The sequence below is a fragment of the Pyricularia oryzae genome, chromosome 4, assembly GCF_000002495.2.
Source record: "Pyricularia oryzae 70-15 chromosome 4, whole genome shotgun sequence".
NCBI lineage: Eukaryota > Fungi > Ascomycota > Sordariomycetes > Magnaporthales > Pyriculariaceae > Pyricularia > Pyricularia oryzae.
This window is the reverse complement of record NC_017851.1, coordinates 5,497,514-5,516,672: the sequence shown is the minus strand read 5'-3', so window position 1 is coordinate 5,516,672 and position 19,159 is coordinate 5,497,514. Positions and strand designations below refer to the sequence as shown.

Below are 19,159 nucleotides of genomic sequence, written 5' to 3'. Positions count from 1 at the left end.
GGGAGCGTCGGCAGGCGATTGGTTCAAGCCGGTCGTGGAGTCCATCCTGACCTATAAGGGATTTAAATTGCTAGACTAGAACTAGTTCACCTGCGTCAAATCCTTCACCCGTGACTTGACTCGACATACGCCCCGTCATCATGCCGACAACAACAACAACAACAGCGCCAACAGCATCGTCACTCGAGCTCAAGGTCGAGCCTTCACCTGCGGCCGAGCAACCCTCGAGCTCCAGTGCAGTTGGCGCTGTGGCCACAGGTGGCTATCCCTTCGCCGGCATCCCGGTGATCGAGGACTTGTACAAGAAGCGGCAGTGGCAGCTGGAGCACATGGCGGGGGCGTTCCGCGTCTTTGCGCGCAAGGGCTTCACCGAGGGCACCAGCGGACACATCTCGGTGCGCGACCCCGTCTACCCCAACACCTTTTGGATCAATCCAATGGGCAAACACTTTGGCATGCTCAAGGCCAGCGACATGGTGCACATAGACGAGGCCGGCCAGGTCATCGGCGGCAACAGGGTCGCCGTCAACGCCGCCGGCTTCGTCATCCACAGCGCCATCCACCGCGCCCGGCCCGACGTCCACGCAGCCTGCCACATGCACTCGCCCGCCGGCAAGGCCTGGTCCGCATTCGCCAGACCCGTCGACATCATCAACCAGGACTCGTGCAATTTTTACCGCACCCAGGCCGTATACCGCGACTTCGGCGGCGTGGTCCTGGGCGACCACGAGGGCAAGATGATAGCCCAGGCCCTGGGCCACAAGAACCGCGTCGTCTTTCTGCAGAGCCACGGCCTGCTGACTACGGGCGGCACTGTTGATGAGGCCGCTTACCTCTTCACGTGTCTGGAGCGGACGTGTGAGGTGCAGCTCATGGTCGAGGCTGCAGGATTGCCCAAGAACATCATCTCGGACGAGGCGGCTGCCTTTACTTTCAACGTCAACGCTGACCCGGTAAGTTGCCCACGCGCCAAATCAACCTCGAGGTACCAAATGCGATATTGATGCTGAACTACCACCAAACCAGGAAACCTTGTATACTGAGTTCCAGCCTGATTTTGAGTTTGAGATTTGGAAGTCAAAGGGCGAGCTGTGCAAGGGAGAGTAGGCTTGGCTAGCGCCATCATAGCTGCTTCTCAAAGTTTAAAACTCAAATCCTGTTATTAAAGTTATTAAAGTTATTAAAGCCTGTGTGCTATTTGAGCTTCACTTATACGCCGATAGATCCTAGCAGCAGCTATACCGACAAATGACAGAACCGCTCAGCTCCTACAGGACAGGCAATCTTTAATTATACACTCAACCGTCAATCCACCGCACTGACGAGCAGATGGCGGCAGTATTCCCCGTCCAGCTAACCAAACACTCCAGACCGCAAAACCTTGGAAAGTTAGGCGTTGCAGAAGCCGGTCTGCCTCAGGCTCCAGCCGCTCGGCAGGTTCTGCGTGGTTGAGAGGCCGCAGCTGGAGTTGGCAAGAACGCCCCAGCGGCGACCCTGGTTGTCCCCAATGTTGGTGACCGAGTTGATGCGGGCGCAACCACTGCCGACTGATACCTGGTTGCTGTTGATGATCTCCACGCTGCAGCCGGTACCCTGCGCGAGGGTGGCGGGCACGAGGGCCAGGGCGACAACGGAGATGCTGGCCAAGAATTGCATTTTATGTAACGGTTTGCTTGTCTGTCTGTTTGTTTGTTTGTTTGTTTGTTTGTTTGTTTGTTTGTTTGTTTGTTTGTTTGTTTGTTTGTTTGTTTGTTTGTTTGTTTGTTTGTTTGTTTGTTTGTTTGTTTGTTTGTTTGTTTGTTTGTTTGTTTGTTTGTTTGTTTGTTTGTTTGTTTGTTTGTTTGTTTGTTTGTTTGCTGTTCCGAGTGTCTTTGGGTAAAGTTAGTGAACTAGTCTAGGTACTGACGAGGAGATAATGGGTTCTGGCCGGCAGGATGCTCTGATACTTACTGGATTGAGAGCTGGTGTGACTGTGAGGAGAGTGAGCGACTGGAGGACTGAAGCTGGTGATGAACGAGTCGAAAAACTTGTTCAAAAGCTCTGGCGATAGACTGGCTACATTTATTCAATTTACAAAGCAGGCTTTCAGGTCGACATTCTGAAGGGACCTGTTAGCTCCATCGCCCCTCGACTGGGGACTTAATATCCCATGACGATTCCGACTCATTCGATACGAGGCCTATTTCAGCCGTCAAGACAAATCCAGATGGCCGCAGGCAGCTTGTAGGACAAGCACTAGCAAATTCCGAAGCAGATCTACACAAAACCTCCTTTGGCAGTTGCCAAGACAACCGCCTAATCCGTACCAAGATTCCCACAAGTGTACCATTACGATGGAACCACATGACATATTGTGGAGATTAGATTTTGACTTTTTTTATCTTTTTTTTCGGCTCGCCAATTCAAGACTTCGTTACCCCTTCATCTTGGATTTGTATTGAACGTCACACGAGGCCCTGGATTAACATCGGTTGTACTTTCCTAGATCTACAAGGCAAGCGAGACGGATGTGGGCATGAGGCCGGGGCCAGGCAGAATTGGCCCGGCGAGAAGTCAGACAACTATCGAGATTTTCCATTGCGGTTCCACTGCCCATCTCGCCTCTGCGCCCGCCACCCCATACTGCGTCATGGACCGCCCCCAAGGGATACGATAGCCAGCTCTGACTCGAAAATCATCTTCGCTTACTATATAGTAGATATTATAAAAGGGACTGAACTGCCAAAGGTGGGCCGCATACCATGATGGTCGCAACCCGACAAGATTCTCTCACCGTAATTTCCAGCTGCCAATAAAGCCAAGTGCCACATTGGTATTCCGAGGCCATCAAGCAGGCATTTTTCCATTAATTGCCTTTGTTTTTTTTTTTTGTTTTTTGGCTTATCTGAAGCTTAACTTCACATTTCCATCGTCGTTGCATTTGTAACCTATTGATAATCCTCGTTTACGGGTAGGGACTCAGCTTGAGATTAACAAGTAGTTCGAATCGCCATATCTAATGATTCCTAGGTCTCTTTTAAAGTAACCAAAAGAAGTTATTTGCAATCTGTTCTGGGATAAAGGAGAGCGGTTCGTGCGGACCCGTGGATGCTTTACAAGTGAAACATCCCAGGGGCCGCACGTGTTACTCTATATCGGAATATCCCTTCAAATGCGATAGTTATTATAACCCCAACCTGAAAAACCCTTTTTAATTATTAGAGACATATTCTTCCTGTACACCCACATCAACTGTGTAATCTGGTGGTGGACACGGTCTCCCTCCCTGACTGCCCTCCCAAACAAGTGTTGTACAGTCGGCAGATGGGTAAGCTTTACAACTTCTCCATTCCCTGCTACGGCTACCCATCCATTCCTGTTCTTGATTAAAGCTAAGATACTCGCGAAGCAAGAACCTGTCCTTTGAAAAAGTAGCAACACATTTTTCGTGTCCTAGAGGTTGTCGTTCCCATATAATAACGTAGCAATCGTCTTCGGCGAGGGCGCTGTGGAAGTTTGTAGCAGCGGTGGCGAAAGCGATAAAGGTTTTGAAATATATATTTTTATATGAGAAAGATATATGGAATACAAAAACGTGGAACGGGATAAAGTAGTTGGACAATAGTGAAACGGTTAAATAATCGAGTAACTTAACGGCTTGGATTTATAAGTTGATATTAATCGCGGGCGGAATTGAATTTTTATTTTTTCTTCTTTATTAAACAAATAAAAATATGAAAATATAAATCTCAAGAGTTATAAAAATAAAACTTCTAAAAATAAAAATATACAAAGCACATGGATTCCAAATTAAAAAGTACGGTAAATCGATATTTCAAAACGCAGCATTAAAAAGTAATTTCATAAGCCTTAAGGTCCCCTATAGTGTGGTTTGGCGTAGCACGGCTTTAAAATTGCATTTTAATGCGAATATTTCGTTTTCAAAACAATTGCTGCGTTATACAATTCGAAGTTTAAATCCCACGCTACGTTGAAATATGTAAAAGTACCACAGAAGTAGCATAAACGGACCTTTCACCGGTTTTCGGGGCCCATTACGCATGCATGAAATTTATATTCATTAAGTTGGTTCCGGATTCATCGGACAAAAGTCGAGCCAGGCAATGATGACCGAATGATTTCCTTGTGCATCCGCCAGCCCGTCGAGCATGGCAGATGGCATGGAATTCCGAAATTCCCAGAGAGGCTCAAGGATTGCTTGGCTGGTGTCGCTCACTTGTGAAACATGTTACGACCAGACAGTTGGGCCGGTACCAGAGAGGCCAGGTGGGGTTACACCCCCCCTGACGACACTCGCCCAGGAGAAATACCGACCGGCAAAATAACGATTACCTAAGGGTAAAGCCACGAAATCTCACGTAACCTTACGTAACGGCCAAGGGAATGGATTTTTATAATTTGTAAAATTTTAATTGAAAATTACAAATTAAACAAATTAAAAAAATTACATTTGAAATATAATTTATATAAAACACGTTTATTATTATATAAATAAATTCGATTTTAGGATTGTTTAGCAGCAATTAAATTTTAATTAATTTTAATATTTATTTAAAAACAATTATAATTTTACCCCCAATTATTAAAAACCCCAATTACCCAATTAAACGTTTAATTGTTTTAACCCATTATATTTTATTATAAAAATAGGTTACCAGATATTTTAATCGTAATATTTTAATTATTTTTGTTTAATATTTTGTTTTAAAATATACCGAATAATATTATCGACAATATATTTTTTTAATTTTTAAAAATAATATTTCCAATATCCCGGTTACGAATAATAAAGCGGCCCAAAAAGCCCCTATTCGGCCCAAAGATAATAATAATAATAATAACGAAAAAAACCAATTCCGCAAACAAATTGTTTAAACCAATTAGAAATTCCACGAACAAATATTCCGCGCAACCCAATTTCAAAAAAATTTCGGGTTTTTCGAACCAATATTAACGTTATTTTAACCTTTTTTAATATATGCGAAAAATTTAAATTTAACCCCCCAATTATATTTAATAATATATTTGAATAATTTAAAGGGTATTTTATATAAATACGCATTTACCAAATATTTTATTTGGAAATTTTCCGCAATAAAACGGAAAAGGTGGTATATATGGTTATATTCTCCCGAAAACGAATTTTGTTTTGGTTCGAATTTTTATTGCAGAAATAGTTTAATATACCCCCCGAAAAACGACGTTAAAAAATTACCGACATTTTTTCAATTTTCGCAAAATATAAACGCATTTTCCGTTTTTTATTCCAAAAATCCGATGAAAAATAATAAACCGAACGAAATTTGGCCAATTTACGACAAACCAAATTAATTTCCGTTTATATAATCGAATTTAAAAAATTAATAATAAAATTAAATATAATTAAAAAAACCAAAATCCTCCAATTTTACCAAAAATTAAAATTAAAAATAAAAAACAAAATATCCAAATTTGACCGACCCGAGGATTTTTTCGAATATGTCGAATTTGCTATTAAATTTAAAAACCGGATTTACGAACGCTAATAGGAAAAATAAAACGGATAATAAATATTTATTACCGCAATTCGATAAGCTAATACGGGACGCAAATACCAATATCCCCAACTGTTAATAATAATGGTGCTAACAGGGGATATAGGGGTAAACCCTAGGTGCGGCGTGGTAAATAACCAGTGCTAAAAGCGCTAAATAATAGGTAGAAATGCACTATAATTTTGGTACTGATAAATAATTGGTTGGGGGAGATTTTGCTTTATTTCCCTTACATACTCTCCGACATCGAAATGGGGGTCCGCACGCCAGAAAAGGTTCCGGTGCCGCGAATGAATTTCCGAAAAACTAATTTGTATGGGTTTTTGAAAAAACACCCTCATTTGCATACAAACCATCTCTGGGTTTGCATTTAAACGTTAACTTGGTGAAATTTTCAACCCGGTACAGGGTAGCTGACTCGCAGGTGCAAGGTGGGTATTAAACCCGGTACAGGGTAGCTAACCCCACTCGCTGACCTTTAAGTTGCATTCCTGCATTAACAAAGTAACGGAATTCCACCATTCCCCACTCCACTTCGGCACTAAATAAAATTGGCTATATACAAATAAAAGTGGGCTTATTACATGCAAAATAATGCATATAATTAACACCAACCAATATATTATAAAAATAACGGTGGATGGTAATAACCCCGTTATATAATACCCCAAATCTATAATATAATTTATAATATTTATAATAAACCTATGGATTTTAATATTATATAATATAAAAAACCCCGTAAAAACCCCAAAAACGGCAAATGTTTCAAATGCGATAAAATAGGGTATTGTCACAGACCTGAAGGACAGCCACTGGGCTGTCGCTTAGTCATGACCCCTGTCACGTGAAGGCGCGAGGGCCGAGCGCCTCGCGCGCCTATATCTACGCGAAATCTCTGCAGTCTCCGATATGTAGCTCCTCGAGCTACGTCTTCGTCAACAACCACCTGCTACCCTGTACCTGGAAGACTAGATAGCCAATATACTCTGTCCCGTTACCTGATCGCCCGCACCTACCTGTCCGCCCTGCCTGCCCGTGACAGGTATATCGCCAAAAACTGCCCGAAAAACCAGGAAAATATCCCTAATTTTAGGGACAGGACCGAAAGGCCACAAAGATTTAATACCACCAATTACCAACAATTATAACCTAATTAATATAACGCGATAAATTGGACCACCTATTATAACGACAATTATATAATATATAATAATTCCAAAATCGACGCATGCTGGTATTTATAAAAACCCCAAAATATTCGAACCCTAATAATAAAAAATTAAATATTTTTAAAAATAAAGCAACCAGTAAATTTATACCGACGGGAGACCCAATTATCCGAATTTACGGATTTGGACGCCTCCGGAAAATCGGATAAAATTTTTTTAAAACAAATCCACCACGTTAAAACAACCAATTAATTTTTAATATAAAAATTAAATAAGAATTCGGAAAAAAATCCAACGAAAAAAAAACCATATTTTCGAACTAATATAACGTAATAAAAGAAAATAACCCCTATGTCACGGGCAGGCAGGGCGGACAGGTAGGTGCGGGCGATCAGGTAACAGGACAGAGTATATTGGCTATCTAGTCTTCCAGGCACAGGGTAGCAGGTGGTTGTTGACGAAGACGTAGCTCGAGGAGCTACATATCGGAGACTGCAGAGATTTCGCGTAGATATACGCGCGCGAGGCGCTCGGCCCTCGCGCCTTCACGTGACAGGGGTCATGACTAAGCGACAGCCCAGTGGCTGTCCTTCAGGTCTGTGACAGTATTCCCCCCTTCCAGGCCGAGCTCCGTCACGGCCGGGGCCCGGGCTTATGGGGGTATCGACGGTGGAAATTCTTTACCAATTGAGCAGCGTTTTCCAGGTAATCGGCAGGTTCAGTCGTGGGTTCGCTATATCCAGCCCAACGGACGATATATTTCAGCCGGCGGCCTCCTCGGCCGCGGGTTTCCCAAAAGGAGTCGAGGATCTCTTCGACTTCGTATTCTCTCTCACCTTCCACTTCCAAATGGGGTGGCGGTGCAGGTTGTTGGCCCGGCAGGGGCTCAACGTCAGCAGGTTTTAGTCGGTTTATATTGAAAACAGGGTGTACTCTCATAGACGACGGCAGGTCCAAACGGTAGGCGTACGGGCTAATCACTTCAGAAATTCGGAAGGGTCCCAAGTTCTTCCAATCCAGTTTCTTCTGCGGGCGGGCGGTCTGGATATTCCGTGCGTCTAACCATACATATTGGCCGACGGTAAGCCGGCGGGCCGGGGTACGGTGTCGGTTCGCCTGTTCTTCGTAACGGGCTTGGGCGGCGGTCATTTCGGCGCGGGCTTGTTCCAGAATGGCTTCCATTCGGGCGGCTAGCTTTTCGGCATCCCGCTGGGCGGGCAAAGGCTGGTTCAGGGGTACCGGCTCGAATCCCATGCGGGGATGGAATCCGTAAGTCGCGTAAAACGGGGAGGTTCCGGTGGTCTCGGACTTGTGGGAGTTGGCTGTGAATTCGGCGAGGGGAAGCCAACTTTCCCAATCATCTTGCAGGTAGGCCACATAAGCTCTCAAATATTGTTCCAGGGACGCGTTAAAACGCTCGGTCTGTCCGTCAGTCTCGGGGTGGTGAGCAGTGGATAGCAGGCTGTCGATTTTCAAACGGGTTGTCAGGTGTTTCCAAAACTTCGACACGAATTGGGTGCCTCTATCCGAAACTATCGTCAGGGGCAACCCGTGTAGTTTCCATACGTGGTGTAGGTACAGGTTGGCGGTGTCCTCGGCATTGCAGGTCCCTTTACAAGGGACGAAGTGTCTCATCTTAGTCAGGCGGTCTACGACCACTAGGATGGCGTCGTGGCCGTTGCTTTGCGGCAAATGTGTGATAAAATCCATCGACAGGTGTTGCCATGAGCGTTCAGGAGTGGGCAGGGGTCGCAGGAGGCCCTGGTGGCCTTCGCGGGACGGGTTGATTCGGCGGCAGGTCTGGCATTTCTTTACCCATAATGATACGTAATGTAGCATTCCGGGCCAGTAATATTCTCGGGACAGCAGGTCGTAGGTTTTTGCTTTGCCGGGGTGACCGGCGACGGGGGAGTCGTGGCAGCGGCGCAGGATCTCGGCTTTCAGATTATTCGAATCGGGTACGTATAGTCTATTGCGGTAATACAAATAGCCGGATCGTTCTTCGCATTCGGCCAATTGCAGCTTGGGGTGGCGGTCGGCGCCTGTCCTCAACGCTTCTAGGGCAGATTGCGTTATCGGGTCGGATTCGTATCCGGCGTCTAGTAGCTCTATCAGGTGTCTTGGCAATAGGGGTTTGTTTTGGCGGATTATGGGTTGTAACCGGGTGGGGCGGGCAGGTAAATTGTGTTCTTTCAGTACGACTTGTGTTTGGTGCTTAAGTCGTTCATCCCCCTCCTCAGGCATATCCTCTGACCTCCTGGTTAGTGCGTCGGGTTTCGCTCCTTGTTTCCCGGGTCGGTAGGTGATACGGAAATTAAATCTTGACAGGAATTCGGCCCATCGGGCTTGTCGGCGGTTGAGCATTTTCGTCGTCGTGAAATATTCCAGGTTGCGGTGGTCCGTAATTACTTGGACCGGGGACGACGTCCCTTCGAGTTCCGGGCGCCATTCTTCAAAACAGCGGATAATGGCTAGCAATTCTTTGTCGTAAATCTCGTAATTGCATTCGGTAGCTGTGTGTTTTTTCGAAAAGAACGCGACGGGGCGGAGTATTCCGTCGTCGCCGTATTGTGACAATATTCCCGCAGAAACATAATCGGACGCGTCGGTCTCCAGGATCACATCCTTTTCCCAATCGAAGTGCGCCAGTACGGGGGCTTCGGTAAACTTTCTCTTCAGCAGTCGGAAGGCGGTTTCGCAGGCGCTATTCCATTCGAATGCGACGTCTTTCTTGGTCAATCTCGTCAAAGGGGCTACGATCTTTGAGAAATCTCGGATAAAGCGCCGGTAAAAGTTGCCAAACCCCAAAAATGCTTGTACGTCAGTAAGCTTTTTGGGTGTTTGCCAGTCCAGGACAGCGGTGATTTTTTCAGGGTCCATTTTTACGCCTTCGACGCCGACCAGCAGGCCCAGGAACTTGGTTTCCGTCACGAAGAATTCGCACTTCGCGGCGTTGGCGTATAGCCCGGCTTTCCTCAGGGCTTCCAGTACGAGTTTCAAATGTTCTTCGTGTTCTGTTCGGGTGCGGCTATAAATCAAAATGTCGTCCAGGTAGGCTGTACAAAATACGTCTAAGTATTCGCGCAGGGAGTCGTTTATATATCTCTGGAACGTCGCGGGGGCTCCCGTTAGCCCGAAAGGCATGACTAGGCTCTCGTATAAGCCGAATCTCGTGCGGAATGCCGTCAGGTATTCTTCCCCCTTTTTAATCCGAATATTGTTAAAAGCGGAAACGATATCGATTTTCGAGAAGAATTTCATGCCGGCCAGGTTGTTCAGGGTCTCTCGGACTAGCGGCAGCGGGTAACGGTCTTTTACGGTAATGTTATTCAGCGCGCGGTAATCCACGCAAAACCTCAACCCTCCTCCCTGCTTCTTCACGAACAAAACGGGCGAGGCGACGGATGACGAACTGGGTCTGATAAACCCTTTTTTCAACTCTGCGGTCAGCCATTCCTTAAGGGCTATCAGCTCTTCGCGGGACATGGCGTACAGGGGGCCGAACGGCGGCGTTTTTCCTTCTATAAGCGGGATATGGTGGTCGGACGGTCGGTGTGGGGGCAGCTTCTCGGCTTCTTGCGGGGAAAATACGTCCGCGAATTCCCGGATTGTTTCGGGCAGGGTCGGCCCGTTCCTATTTTGGGGGTCGGCGGCTAGGACCTCATCAATCTGTTTCAAGGTTACGGCGTACAGTCGGCAGGATCGGCGGCGGGCGTACATGCTCGCGGCTTGCAGGGAGATAGGGGCGATATCCATTTCGCGGAGGGACGGCGGTCGGTCAGCCTGGTACTGGGGGCGGCTTTTTTTTGGTACGGCGTGTAAAGCTTTAACCTTCTCCGGTTTGTCGGGCATATTGCAGTGTCGGCGGCAATAGTCGCTGTCAAACGTAATAACGTGTGACGCGAATCCAATCGTTGGATCGTGCTGCTTTAGCCAAGGCATTCCTAGCACAATGGGGTAGTGGGCTAGCTGTGTGACGAAGAACAGCGCGTTTTTCTGGATGTGGTCCTTGATTCTCAATTGTCCTCGGACATAATGGGTGCACTTCCCACTTTCGGCGGTCCTTCCGTCGAATACTTCGATGTCGAATGGGTTTCGCAGCGGATACATTTGTAGTTGGCGTTCTTCGGCCCATCCTTGGTCGAGGAAGCATTTTCCTTCCGCACCGCAATCGGTGAGGGCATAGGTTGGGAGGTTTTGGCCCCCCACTGTCAGTTCGGCAGGCAGGATCATCAGGTCGGATCGTTGGTTATATTCCTCTTCAACGGGGAACCCGTGAACGGCGGCGGCAGAGATGCGGATCGCCGGCGGTCTATGCGCGGCCTTGGCGGCCTGGGGGCGACTTATCCCAGGCGGGCTCCGTTTTTCGAACTTCGGCTGCTGGAGCGGCTGGCGTCCGAGCCGCGGCGGGGGTTTTTAGGGAGTTTGGTTTGTATTTGGCGCGGGGACCTGGACCTGGACCTGGATCGTTCGATTCCGGCCTGGTGCAGCCGCGTGCGGCGGGTATCCGGTTCCGGGCATTTGGCAACGAAATGTTCTTGGGATCCACAACGGTAACATAGCATGTTTTCCTTGCGGTTGTGGCGGCGTTGGCTGCTCAGGTCCATAGGGTCGTTAAGCGGGAGCTCCGCGTTTGGCTTGGGGGCGGCCCGCGGTATGTCGGGTTGGGTTCGGGGAGCCGCGCGCGCGGGGGGCGCTGCGGCCCGAGGGGTACGTGTCTGTCTATTTTTATACTGCTGGTGCTGGCGGTAGCGGTTATCCAAGCTTTGCAGGTGTCGGGTAAATTCGTGGTACTGGCGGGATGGGGCGGGGTTGTGGAGGAGCATGTCCTGGAGCTCTTCCGATATTCCCTGGAATAGAAGAGGGGGGAGGGCATCCTCCGGCATTTCTCCTTCCAGAGACAGGCGTTGGAACTCCGACAGATACTCGGCGAAATCTACGTTCCGCTGCTTCAGGGCATATAGTTTGTTTTGTGCGTTTTGGACGTGGTCGGGGTCCCCGAATGCCTCCTCTAGGTATTGGAGGAGATCCGTATAATCTCCGAATTGGGGTGTGCCTCCGACCATTTTGGGCAGGATCAGGTTGTACGCTTTACCGGACAGTCGACCGGCTACATAAATCAGGCGTGATTCGGGGTTGGGGAAGCGGTCTTTGTTTGAGGTCATTTTCCCCCGGATTTGGGTGGCGAAGCGGCGGAGGTCGGAGCGGGCGCCCGTAAATTTATCGGGGTCTGGAAGTCGTTCAGAAAGGCGGGCGGAGGCGGGATGTTCGGAAGCAGGCGGCGGAGTCGTTCCCATAGGAGTAACCATAAGGGGTTCAACAGGCGTGTTGGTAGTTGGGGCGGGGGTGGTTATGTGTACCGTGGGTAGCGTTACGGTCCGAACTTCCTTCAGTTCGGACCGTGTTTTCTCTAATTCGGCGAAAGCGGCATCCCGGGAGGTTATGGCGGAGGCCTTTTCCATGGCCATGGCCAGAATGTCGGCCTGCGCCTTGTCGCGGACACGGTCCGTTTCGGCGCGGGCGCGTTGGGTCTCGGCTTCCTGCATTTCTAGGCAGGAGTTCAGGCGGACGTTGCTATCGTGCAATAGTTGCAGCTTTTGGTAGGAATCGGAGATGTAAGACACCCATTGTTCAGGGTGTCCTTGTAGGTGTTCGATCAGTTCCTCGGTCGAATCGGTTAAGATCGGGGGTTGCAGTGACGCAGGCATCGCGGGCACCTAATGAAGGAGCTACGTAATGTCACGGGCAGGCAGGGCGGACAGGTAGGTGCGGGCGATCAGGTAACAGGACAGAGTATATTGGCTATCTAGTCTTCCAGGCACAGGGTAGCAGGTGGTTGTTGACGAAGACGTAGCTCGAGGAGCTACATATCGGAGACTGCAGAGATTTCGCGTAGATATACGCGCGCGAGGCGCTCGGCCCTCGCGCCTTCACGTGACAGGGGTCATGACTAAGCGACAGCCCAGTGGCTGTCCTTCAGGTCTGTGACACCCTATATATACGAAAAAAAACATATTAATTTATATTAAAACGACCAATTAATATAATTTCCCGGATTACCATTTTAAATATAAATCCGGCATTTTATAGGACCAATTAATGCAATTTTTGGAAACCACCCGATTTTGGATACCAAATATTTTTAATACGCAAAAATCTTTTGGGCAAAATATTTCCAAAATAATTGTAAATTTTATTTAAACAGGAAAATAATCCACAATTTTTTCCTACGACGACGCAAAATAATAAATATTTACAAAATATATATTATAACCGACCTACCAAATTGGGAAATTAAAATAAAATTTAATATTAAACCAGCCGCAATTTTTACGCCTAACGACAATTACCCCATAACGTATTATAACCAAAAACAATTTCCATAATATAAATGCACCCGAAATATATATAAAATATATATATTAACCAAAACCCAGGCCTGGTACGAATAAAAATTACGGCAATTAAAACCTACACTAATAACCAAAATTATATGGAACCCCAATATATAAAATAACGACAAAATTACAAACGTACGCAAAATATCCGTACCAGCAAAACACCCATTTAACCTAATTAAAACGAAAAATAGCCGCACACCCAAAAATAAAAAAATAAAGATCCACAACGCGAATCCAGCAAATTAAAAAATTAGAACAGTTAAACGGTATAAGGCACCGTACGGCGATAATAAAAACGGAATAAAAAACCCTAAACGTTATATAAAATATTATAATAATATATAAATATATATTTTTCGATATACGATTCGATAATAAACTTATATAAACATTTTTCGACAATGGAATATAAAATAATTATATTTTACCAGAAATTGTAACGAAACGATAAATATTTTAGTAATAAAAAAAACCATACCAATTACAAACCGTGGAAAAAAGGTAATTTTATACGGGAACGATATTATCGAAATAAAAACCGTATATTTTTAAATGGAAAATTATAAACGAAAAAACAAATTATTTTAAATATTACGGAAATAGGGGACAAAAACGTAATATTAAAAATTCCCTGGTTTAAAAAAAGCAACCCCCGGATAAATTGGATAACCGGCCAAATCCAATGGAAAAAGCCGTTAATTTTTGAAAAAAAATCCGAAAAACGGATTTTACGTAACGAATGTAAGGTATAAAAGCAAAATTAATAAAAGATTATAACGTTATTAAAGAAAAACAAACCACGCCTGGAATTAATATCGGAAAAATCGCAATTATCCATAAACGAAAAACAATCGAACTTTATTATATTAATTAATAATATCCCGGCCGAATACCGGATATATGGACAATTATTTAACCCAAAATTCGAAATAGAATTACCCGAATATAATCCGTTCGACCACGAAATATTATTAAAAAAAAACGCAGCCCAAATTCCATAAAATATACGGTTTAAACCCAATATAAATGGAAATATTAAATAAATATTTCGCAAAAAACTTTAAAAAAAATTATATTAAATTATTAATATTACCAATAAAATACCCAATTTTTTTCGTACCAAAAGAAAACGGAAAATTACAATTATATATAAATTACAAACAATTAAACGATATTATTATAAAAAATTATTACCCATTTCCATTAATAGGAGAATTCCGAAATATATTTTATTAAATATAATGGTTTATAATATTAAATTTTAAAAGAGCATATAATTTAATTTATATAAAGGAAGGCGAAAAGTGGAAAATAGCGTTTCGCACCCGACGAAGATATTATAAATACCTAATAATATTTTTCGGTTTTACCAACGTTTTAGCAATTTTCCAAACCATAATTAACCACGTTTTTAGGAAATGCCTAAATATTTTCGTCGTTATTTACCTGGATAATATTTTTATTTGTTCCAAAACGTTGGAAAAATATAAATAATATATTTATACCGTTTTACAAAAATTACAAAACGTTAAATTTTTAATTAAACCAGGGAAATATTTTTTTACAATAAACAAATTAATTTTCTAGGATATATTATCGCTTTTGGAAAAATTAGGATGGAAAAATCGAAAATCCAAATAATAAAAAAATGGTTTTAACCGCAAAACGTAAAAGACGTTCGAACATTTTTCGGATTTGTAAATTTTTACAAAAAGTTTATTAAAAAATACGGCGCGATTACCACCCTATTAACTAATATAACCAAAAAAAATTTAAAATTCCAATGGACGGAATAAATATAATAAACCTTTAAATAATTACGAAACGCAATAACCAGAAAACCAATTTTTAAAATACCAAATCCAACGAAATTTTTCGAAATCGAAACCGACGTATCGGATTATACGATCGGAGGATAATTTAATTAACGAAACGAAAAAAAACGGTTGCATTTTTGCGCTTTTTTTTACAAAAATTATATAAACCAGAATTTAATTACCAAATTTACAATAAAAAATCTATGGCCATTATTCGAACATTTGAAAAATAGAAATTATAATTATCCGGAATTAAATACGAGGTGTTAATTTATACGGACTATAAAAACCTAACCCATTTTACCATTAATAAAATATTAAATAAACGGTAAATTAAATGGTTAAAATTTCTATTAAAATTCCATTTTAAAATTATTTACCGAAAAAGGACGGAAAACGGTAGGGCCGACGCCTTTAACCGAAAACCAAATTACGAAAATATAATACCAAAAGAAATACGGGTTATTTTTATTATAAACGGAAATGGAAACCTTTTACTAATATACCGGAATTTTATAATAATAAATACGGTAATTATATTAGAAAAAATACGGAAAATCCACGAAAATAAAATTTACGGACACCAAGAAATTTCCAAAATATGGAAACGGTTAAAATAATATTATAATTTTAAAGGAACGCGATAAAAAATATGAAAAATTATTAAAAATTGCGAATTTTGTACCAAAAACAAATTCGCAAAATATAAACTTTACGGATTTTTATAACTTTTACCAGCCCCCAGCAAAATATAGCAGATTATTATAATGGATTTTATCGTTAAATTACCTTTTTCGGAAAAACCATTTATTAAAACGAAATATAATAATCTATTGGTTATAATGGACAAATTTACCAAATACGCCTATTTCCTACCATATAAAAAAAATAATAACGCCGAAAAAATCGCTTATATATTTTTACAAATAATTATTAACAATTACGGATTTCCAGAAAATATTATTACAAACAAAAATAAATTTTTTATATTAAAATTTTGGAAATCCTTAATAAAACAATTAAAAATAAATTATAAATTATTTATAATATTCCATTTATAAATGGACGGATAAATAAAACGAACCAACCAAATATTAAAATAATACCTAAAATATTATATAAATTATATATAAAATAATTGGGTACGGTTATTATTTATAATATAATTTATTTCTAATAATTTAAAAAACGAAAATACCAAAATAACCCCGTTTTACGCCAATTATGGATTTAATTTTACAACGTACGGAAAACCAAAAACCACAATTACGGCACCGCGAACCGATAAATAAACGAACGAATTACGACAATTATATAAAAAACTCCAACAGGAATTAAAATTCGTACGAAAAAAAATAATAAAATACACCAATTAATATCGGATAAAAAAACCATTTTTTAAAAAAGGAAATAACTGTTACGACCAGACAGTTGGGCCAGTACCAGGGAGGCCAGGTGGGGTCACACCCCTCCTGACGACACCCGCCCAGGAAAATCACCGACCGGCAGAACAAGGATTACGTAAGAAGAAATCACGTGACCTCACGTGACTGCCAAGAGAGTGATCTCAGTGATCTTTTGGGATCACAACAGATCAACAGAAGTAATCTCACTGATCCAGTGAAATTAAGGAGATCACATTCGGAACATAGTCTATATAAGGCACGCTTATTACCATGTAGATAGATTCGATTCTAGGATTGCTTAGCAGCAATCAAACTCTAGTTAACCTCAATACTTACTTGAGAACGATCATAACTTCACCCCCAGTCATTGAGAACCCCAGTTACCCAGTCAGACGCTCAGTTGCTTCAACCCACTGTACTTTACCATAAGAACAGGTTACCCCGATACCTTGATCGTAACATTTTGATTGCTCCTGTTCAGTACTTTGCCTTGAAGCATACCGAGCAGTATCACCGACAACATGTCTTCCCAGTCCTCTAAGAACAACACCCCCAGCACCCCGGCTACGAGCAGCAAGGCAGCCCAGAAAGCCCCTGTTCGGCCCAAGGACGATAGCGACAGCGAGGACGAGGAAGACCAGCTCCGCAGGCAGGTTGCTAGGACCAACCAGGAGCTCCACGAACAGACGCTCCGCGCAACCCAACTCCAAGAGGAACTCCAGGCTCTCCGAGCCAGTGCTAACGTTACCTCAACCCCTCTTGATGGGCGCGAGAGACTCAAGCTTAACCCCCCAGCCACATTCGATGGCACACCTGGACAACTTAAAGGGTACCTTGTACAGGTACGCACCTACCAAGCATTCCATCTGGAAACTTTCCGCAGCGAAACAGAAAAGGTGGTACACGCGGCCACCTTCCTTCGAGGACGAGCCTTGTCTTGGTTCGAGCCCCTGTTGCAGGAATGGCTTGATGTACCCCCCGAAGAACGACGCCAAGAAGTCACCGACATTTTTTCAACCTTCGCAGGGTATGAACGCACCCTCCGTTCCTTGTTCCAGGAACCCGATGAGAAACGACAGACCGAACGAGATTTGGCCAACCTACGACAAACCAAGTCAGCCTCCGCTTATGCAGCCGAGTTCAGAAGGCTAGCAACAAGGCTGGACATGACCGAAGAAACCAAGATCCTCCAGTTCTACCAAGGATTGAAGTCAGAAATAAAAGACGAAGTATCCAAGCTCGACCGACCCGAGGATTTCCTCGAGTACGTCGAACTTGCCATCAAACTTGACAACCGGATTTACGAACGCCGACAGGAAAAACAAGGCGGACAGCGAGTGTTCGTCACCTCGATTCGACAAGCCAACACGGGACGCAAGTACCAACACCCTCAACCCATATACCATAGAAACAATGGTGGATGGCAGCAGCCCCGTCACATGGCGCCCCAGACCTACAGTACAGCTTATGGTACCCACAGTGGACCCATGGACCTCAGTGCCACACAACACAAGAAGCCCCGTAAAGACCCCAAGAATGGCAAGTGCTTTAAGTGCGACAAGACAGGGCACATCGCCAGAAACTGCCCGAGAAACCAGGAAGATATCCCTGATTTTAGGGGCAAGACCGAAAAACCACGAGGACTTAATGCCACCAATTACCAGCAACTACGGCCTAACCAACACAGCACGATGAGCTGGACCACCTGCTACGATGACAATTGTATGACCCACAATAGCTCCAAGATCGACGCAGGATGGTACCCACAAAAGCCCCGAGGCACTCGAACCCTAGCAGTAGGAAACCGAGTACCCATGGGGACAAGGCAACCAGTGAACTTACACCGACGGGAGACCCAACTACCCGAGCTCACGGACTCGGACGCCTCAGGAGAATTAGATGAGGAACTTTTGGGACAAACCCACCATATCAGGACAACCAATCAGTCCTTAACACAAGAATCAAGCAAGGATTTAGAGGAAGAATCCAGCGAGGAAGAGACCATACCCTCGAGCCAGTACAACGCAGCAAGAGAAAATAACCCCAACGTACAAGACAACGAGGAAACCACAAACGCACGCAAGACACCCGTGCCAGCAAAACACCCACTTGACCTAGTCGAAACAAGAAATAGCCGCACACCCAGGGACAAGAAAAACAAGGACCCACGACGCGAGTCCAGCAAGTCAAAAAACTAAGACAGCCAGACGGCACAGGGCACCGAACGGCGACAACAGGAACGGAACAAAGAACCCTGAACGCTACACAAAACACCATAGCAGCACATGAACACATATTTCTCGACATACGACTCGATGGCAGACCCATACGAGCACTCCTCGACAGTGGAGCACAAGGCAACTACATCTCACCAAGGGTCGTAGCGAAACGACGGATACCTTGGCAGCAAAAGAAGGAACCATACCAGTTGCAGACCGTAGAAGGAGAGGCAGTTTTATACGGGAACGGCACCATCGAAACAGAGACCGTACACCTCTGGATGGAGAGCTATGGACGAAAGGAACAAATCACCTTAGACATCACGGAGATAGGGGACAAAGACGTGATATTAGGAATCCCCTGGCTCAGAAGGAGCAACCCCCGGATAGATTGGACAACCGGCCAAGTCCAATGGGAAGAGCCGTTAGCCTCTGAAGGAAAATCCGAGAAACGGACTTCACGCAACGAGCGTAGGGCACAGGAGCGAAATCAACAAAAAATTATGGCGCTATTGAGGAAAAGCGAGCCACGCCTGGAGCCAACATCGGAAGGATCGCGACTATCCATGAGCGAAGAACGATCGAACCTTACCACATTGATCGACAACAT

The 19,159-nt window shown here is 44.2% G+C and overlaps 3 protein-coding genes across 3 annotated transcripts; 2 read left to right on the top strand and 1 right to left on the bottom strand.

Moving 5' to 3' along the window:
* Nucleotides 1–140: 140 nt before the first annotated feature.
* Nucleotides 141–1,107, top strand: MGG_14819 (class II Aldolase; the record flags this gene model as incomplete). Its single annotated transcript, XM_003717620.1, has 2 exons — nucleotides 141–953; nucleotides 1,027–1,107. 2 exons carry the CDS (start codon nucleotides 141–143, stop codon nucleotides 1,105–1,107), a joined length of 894 nt encoding a protein of 297 aa, XP_003717668.1.
* Nucleotides 1,108–5,649: 4,542 nt separating this feature from the next.
* On the bottom strand, nucleotides 5,650–6,369 carry MGG_17285 (uncharacterized protein; the record flags this gene model as incomplete). Its single annotated transcript, XM_003717619.1, has 5 exons — nucleotides 5,650–5,708; nucleotides 5,772–5,840; nucleotides 5,998–6,089; nucleotides 6,150–6,207; nucleotides 6,336–6,369. The coding sequence occupies 5 exons, from the start codon at nucleotides 6,367–6,369 to the stop codon at nucleotides 5,650–5,652; spliced, it is 312 nt and encodes a 103-aa protein (XP_003717667.1).
* Nucleotides 6,370–16,851: 10,482 nt separating this feature from the next.
* On the top strand, nucleotides 16,852–18,229 carry MGG_17284 (uncharacterized protein; the record flags this gene model as incomplete). Its single annotated transcript, XM_003717618.1, has 3 exons — nucleotides 16,852–17,594; nucleotides 17,811–18,126; nucleotides 18,221–18,229. 3 exons carry the CDS (start codon nucleotides 16,852–16,854, stop codon nucleotides 18,227–18,229), a joined length of 1,068 nt encoding a protein of 355 aa, XP_003717666.1.
* Between the last annotated feature and the right edge of the window lie 930 nt (nucleotides 18,230–19,159).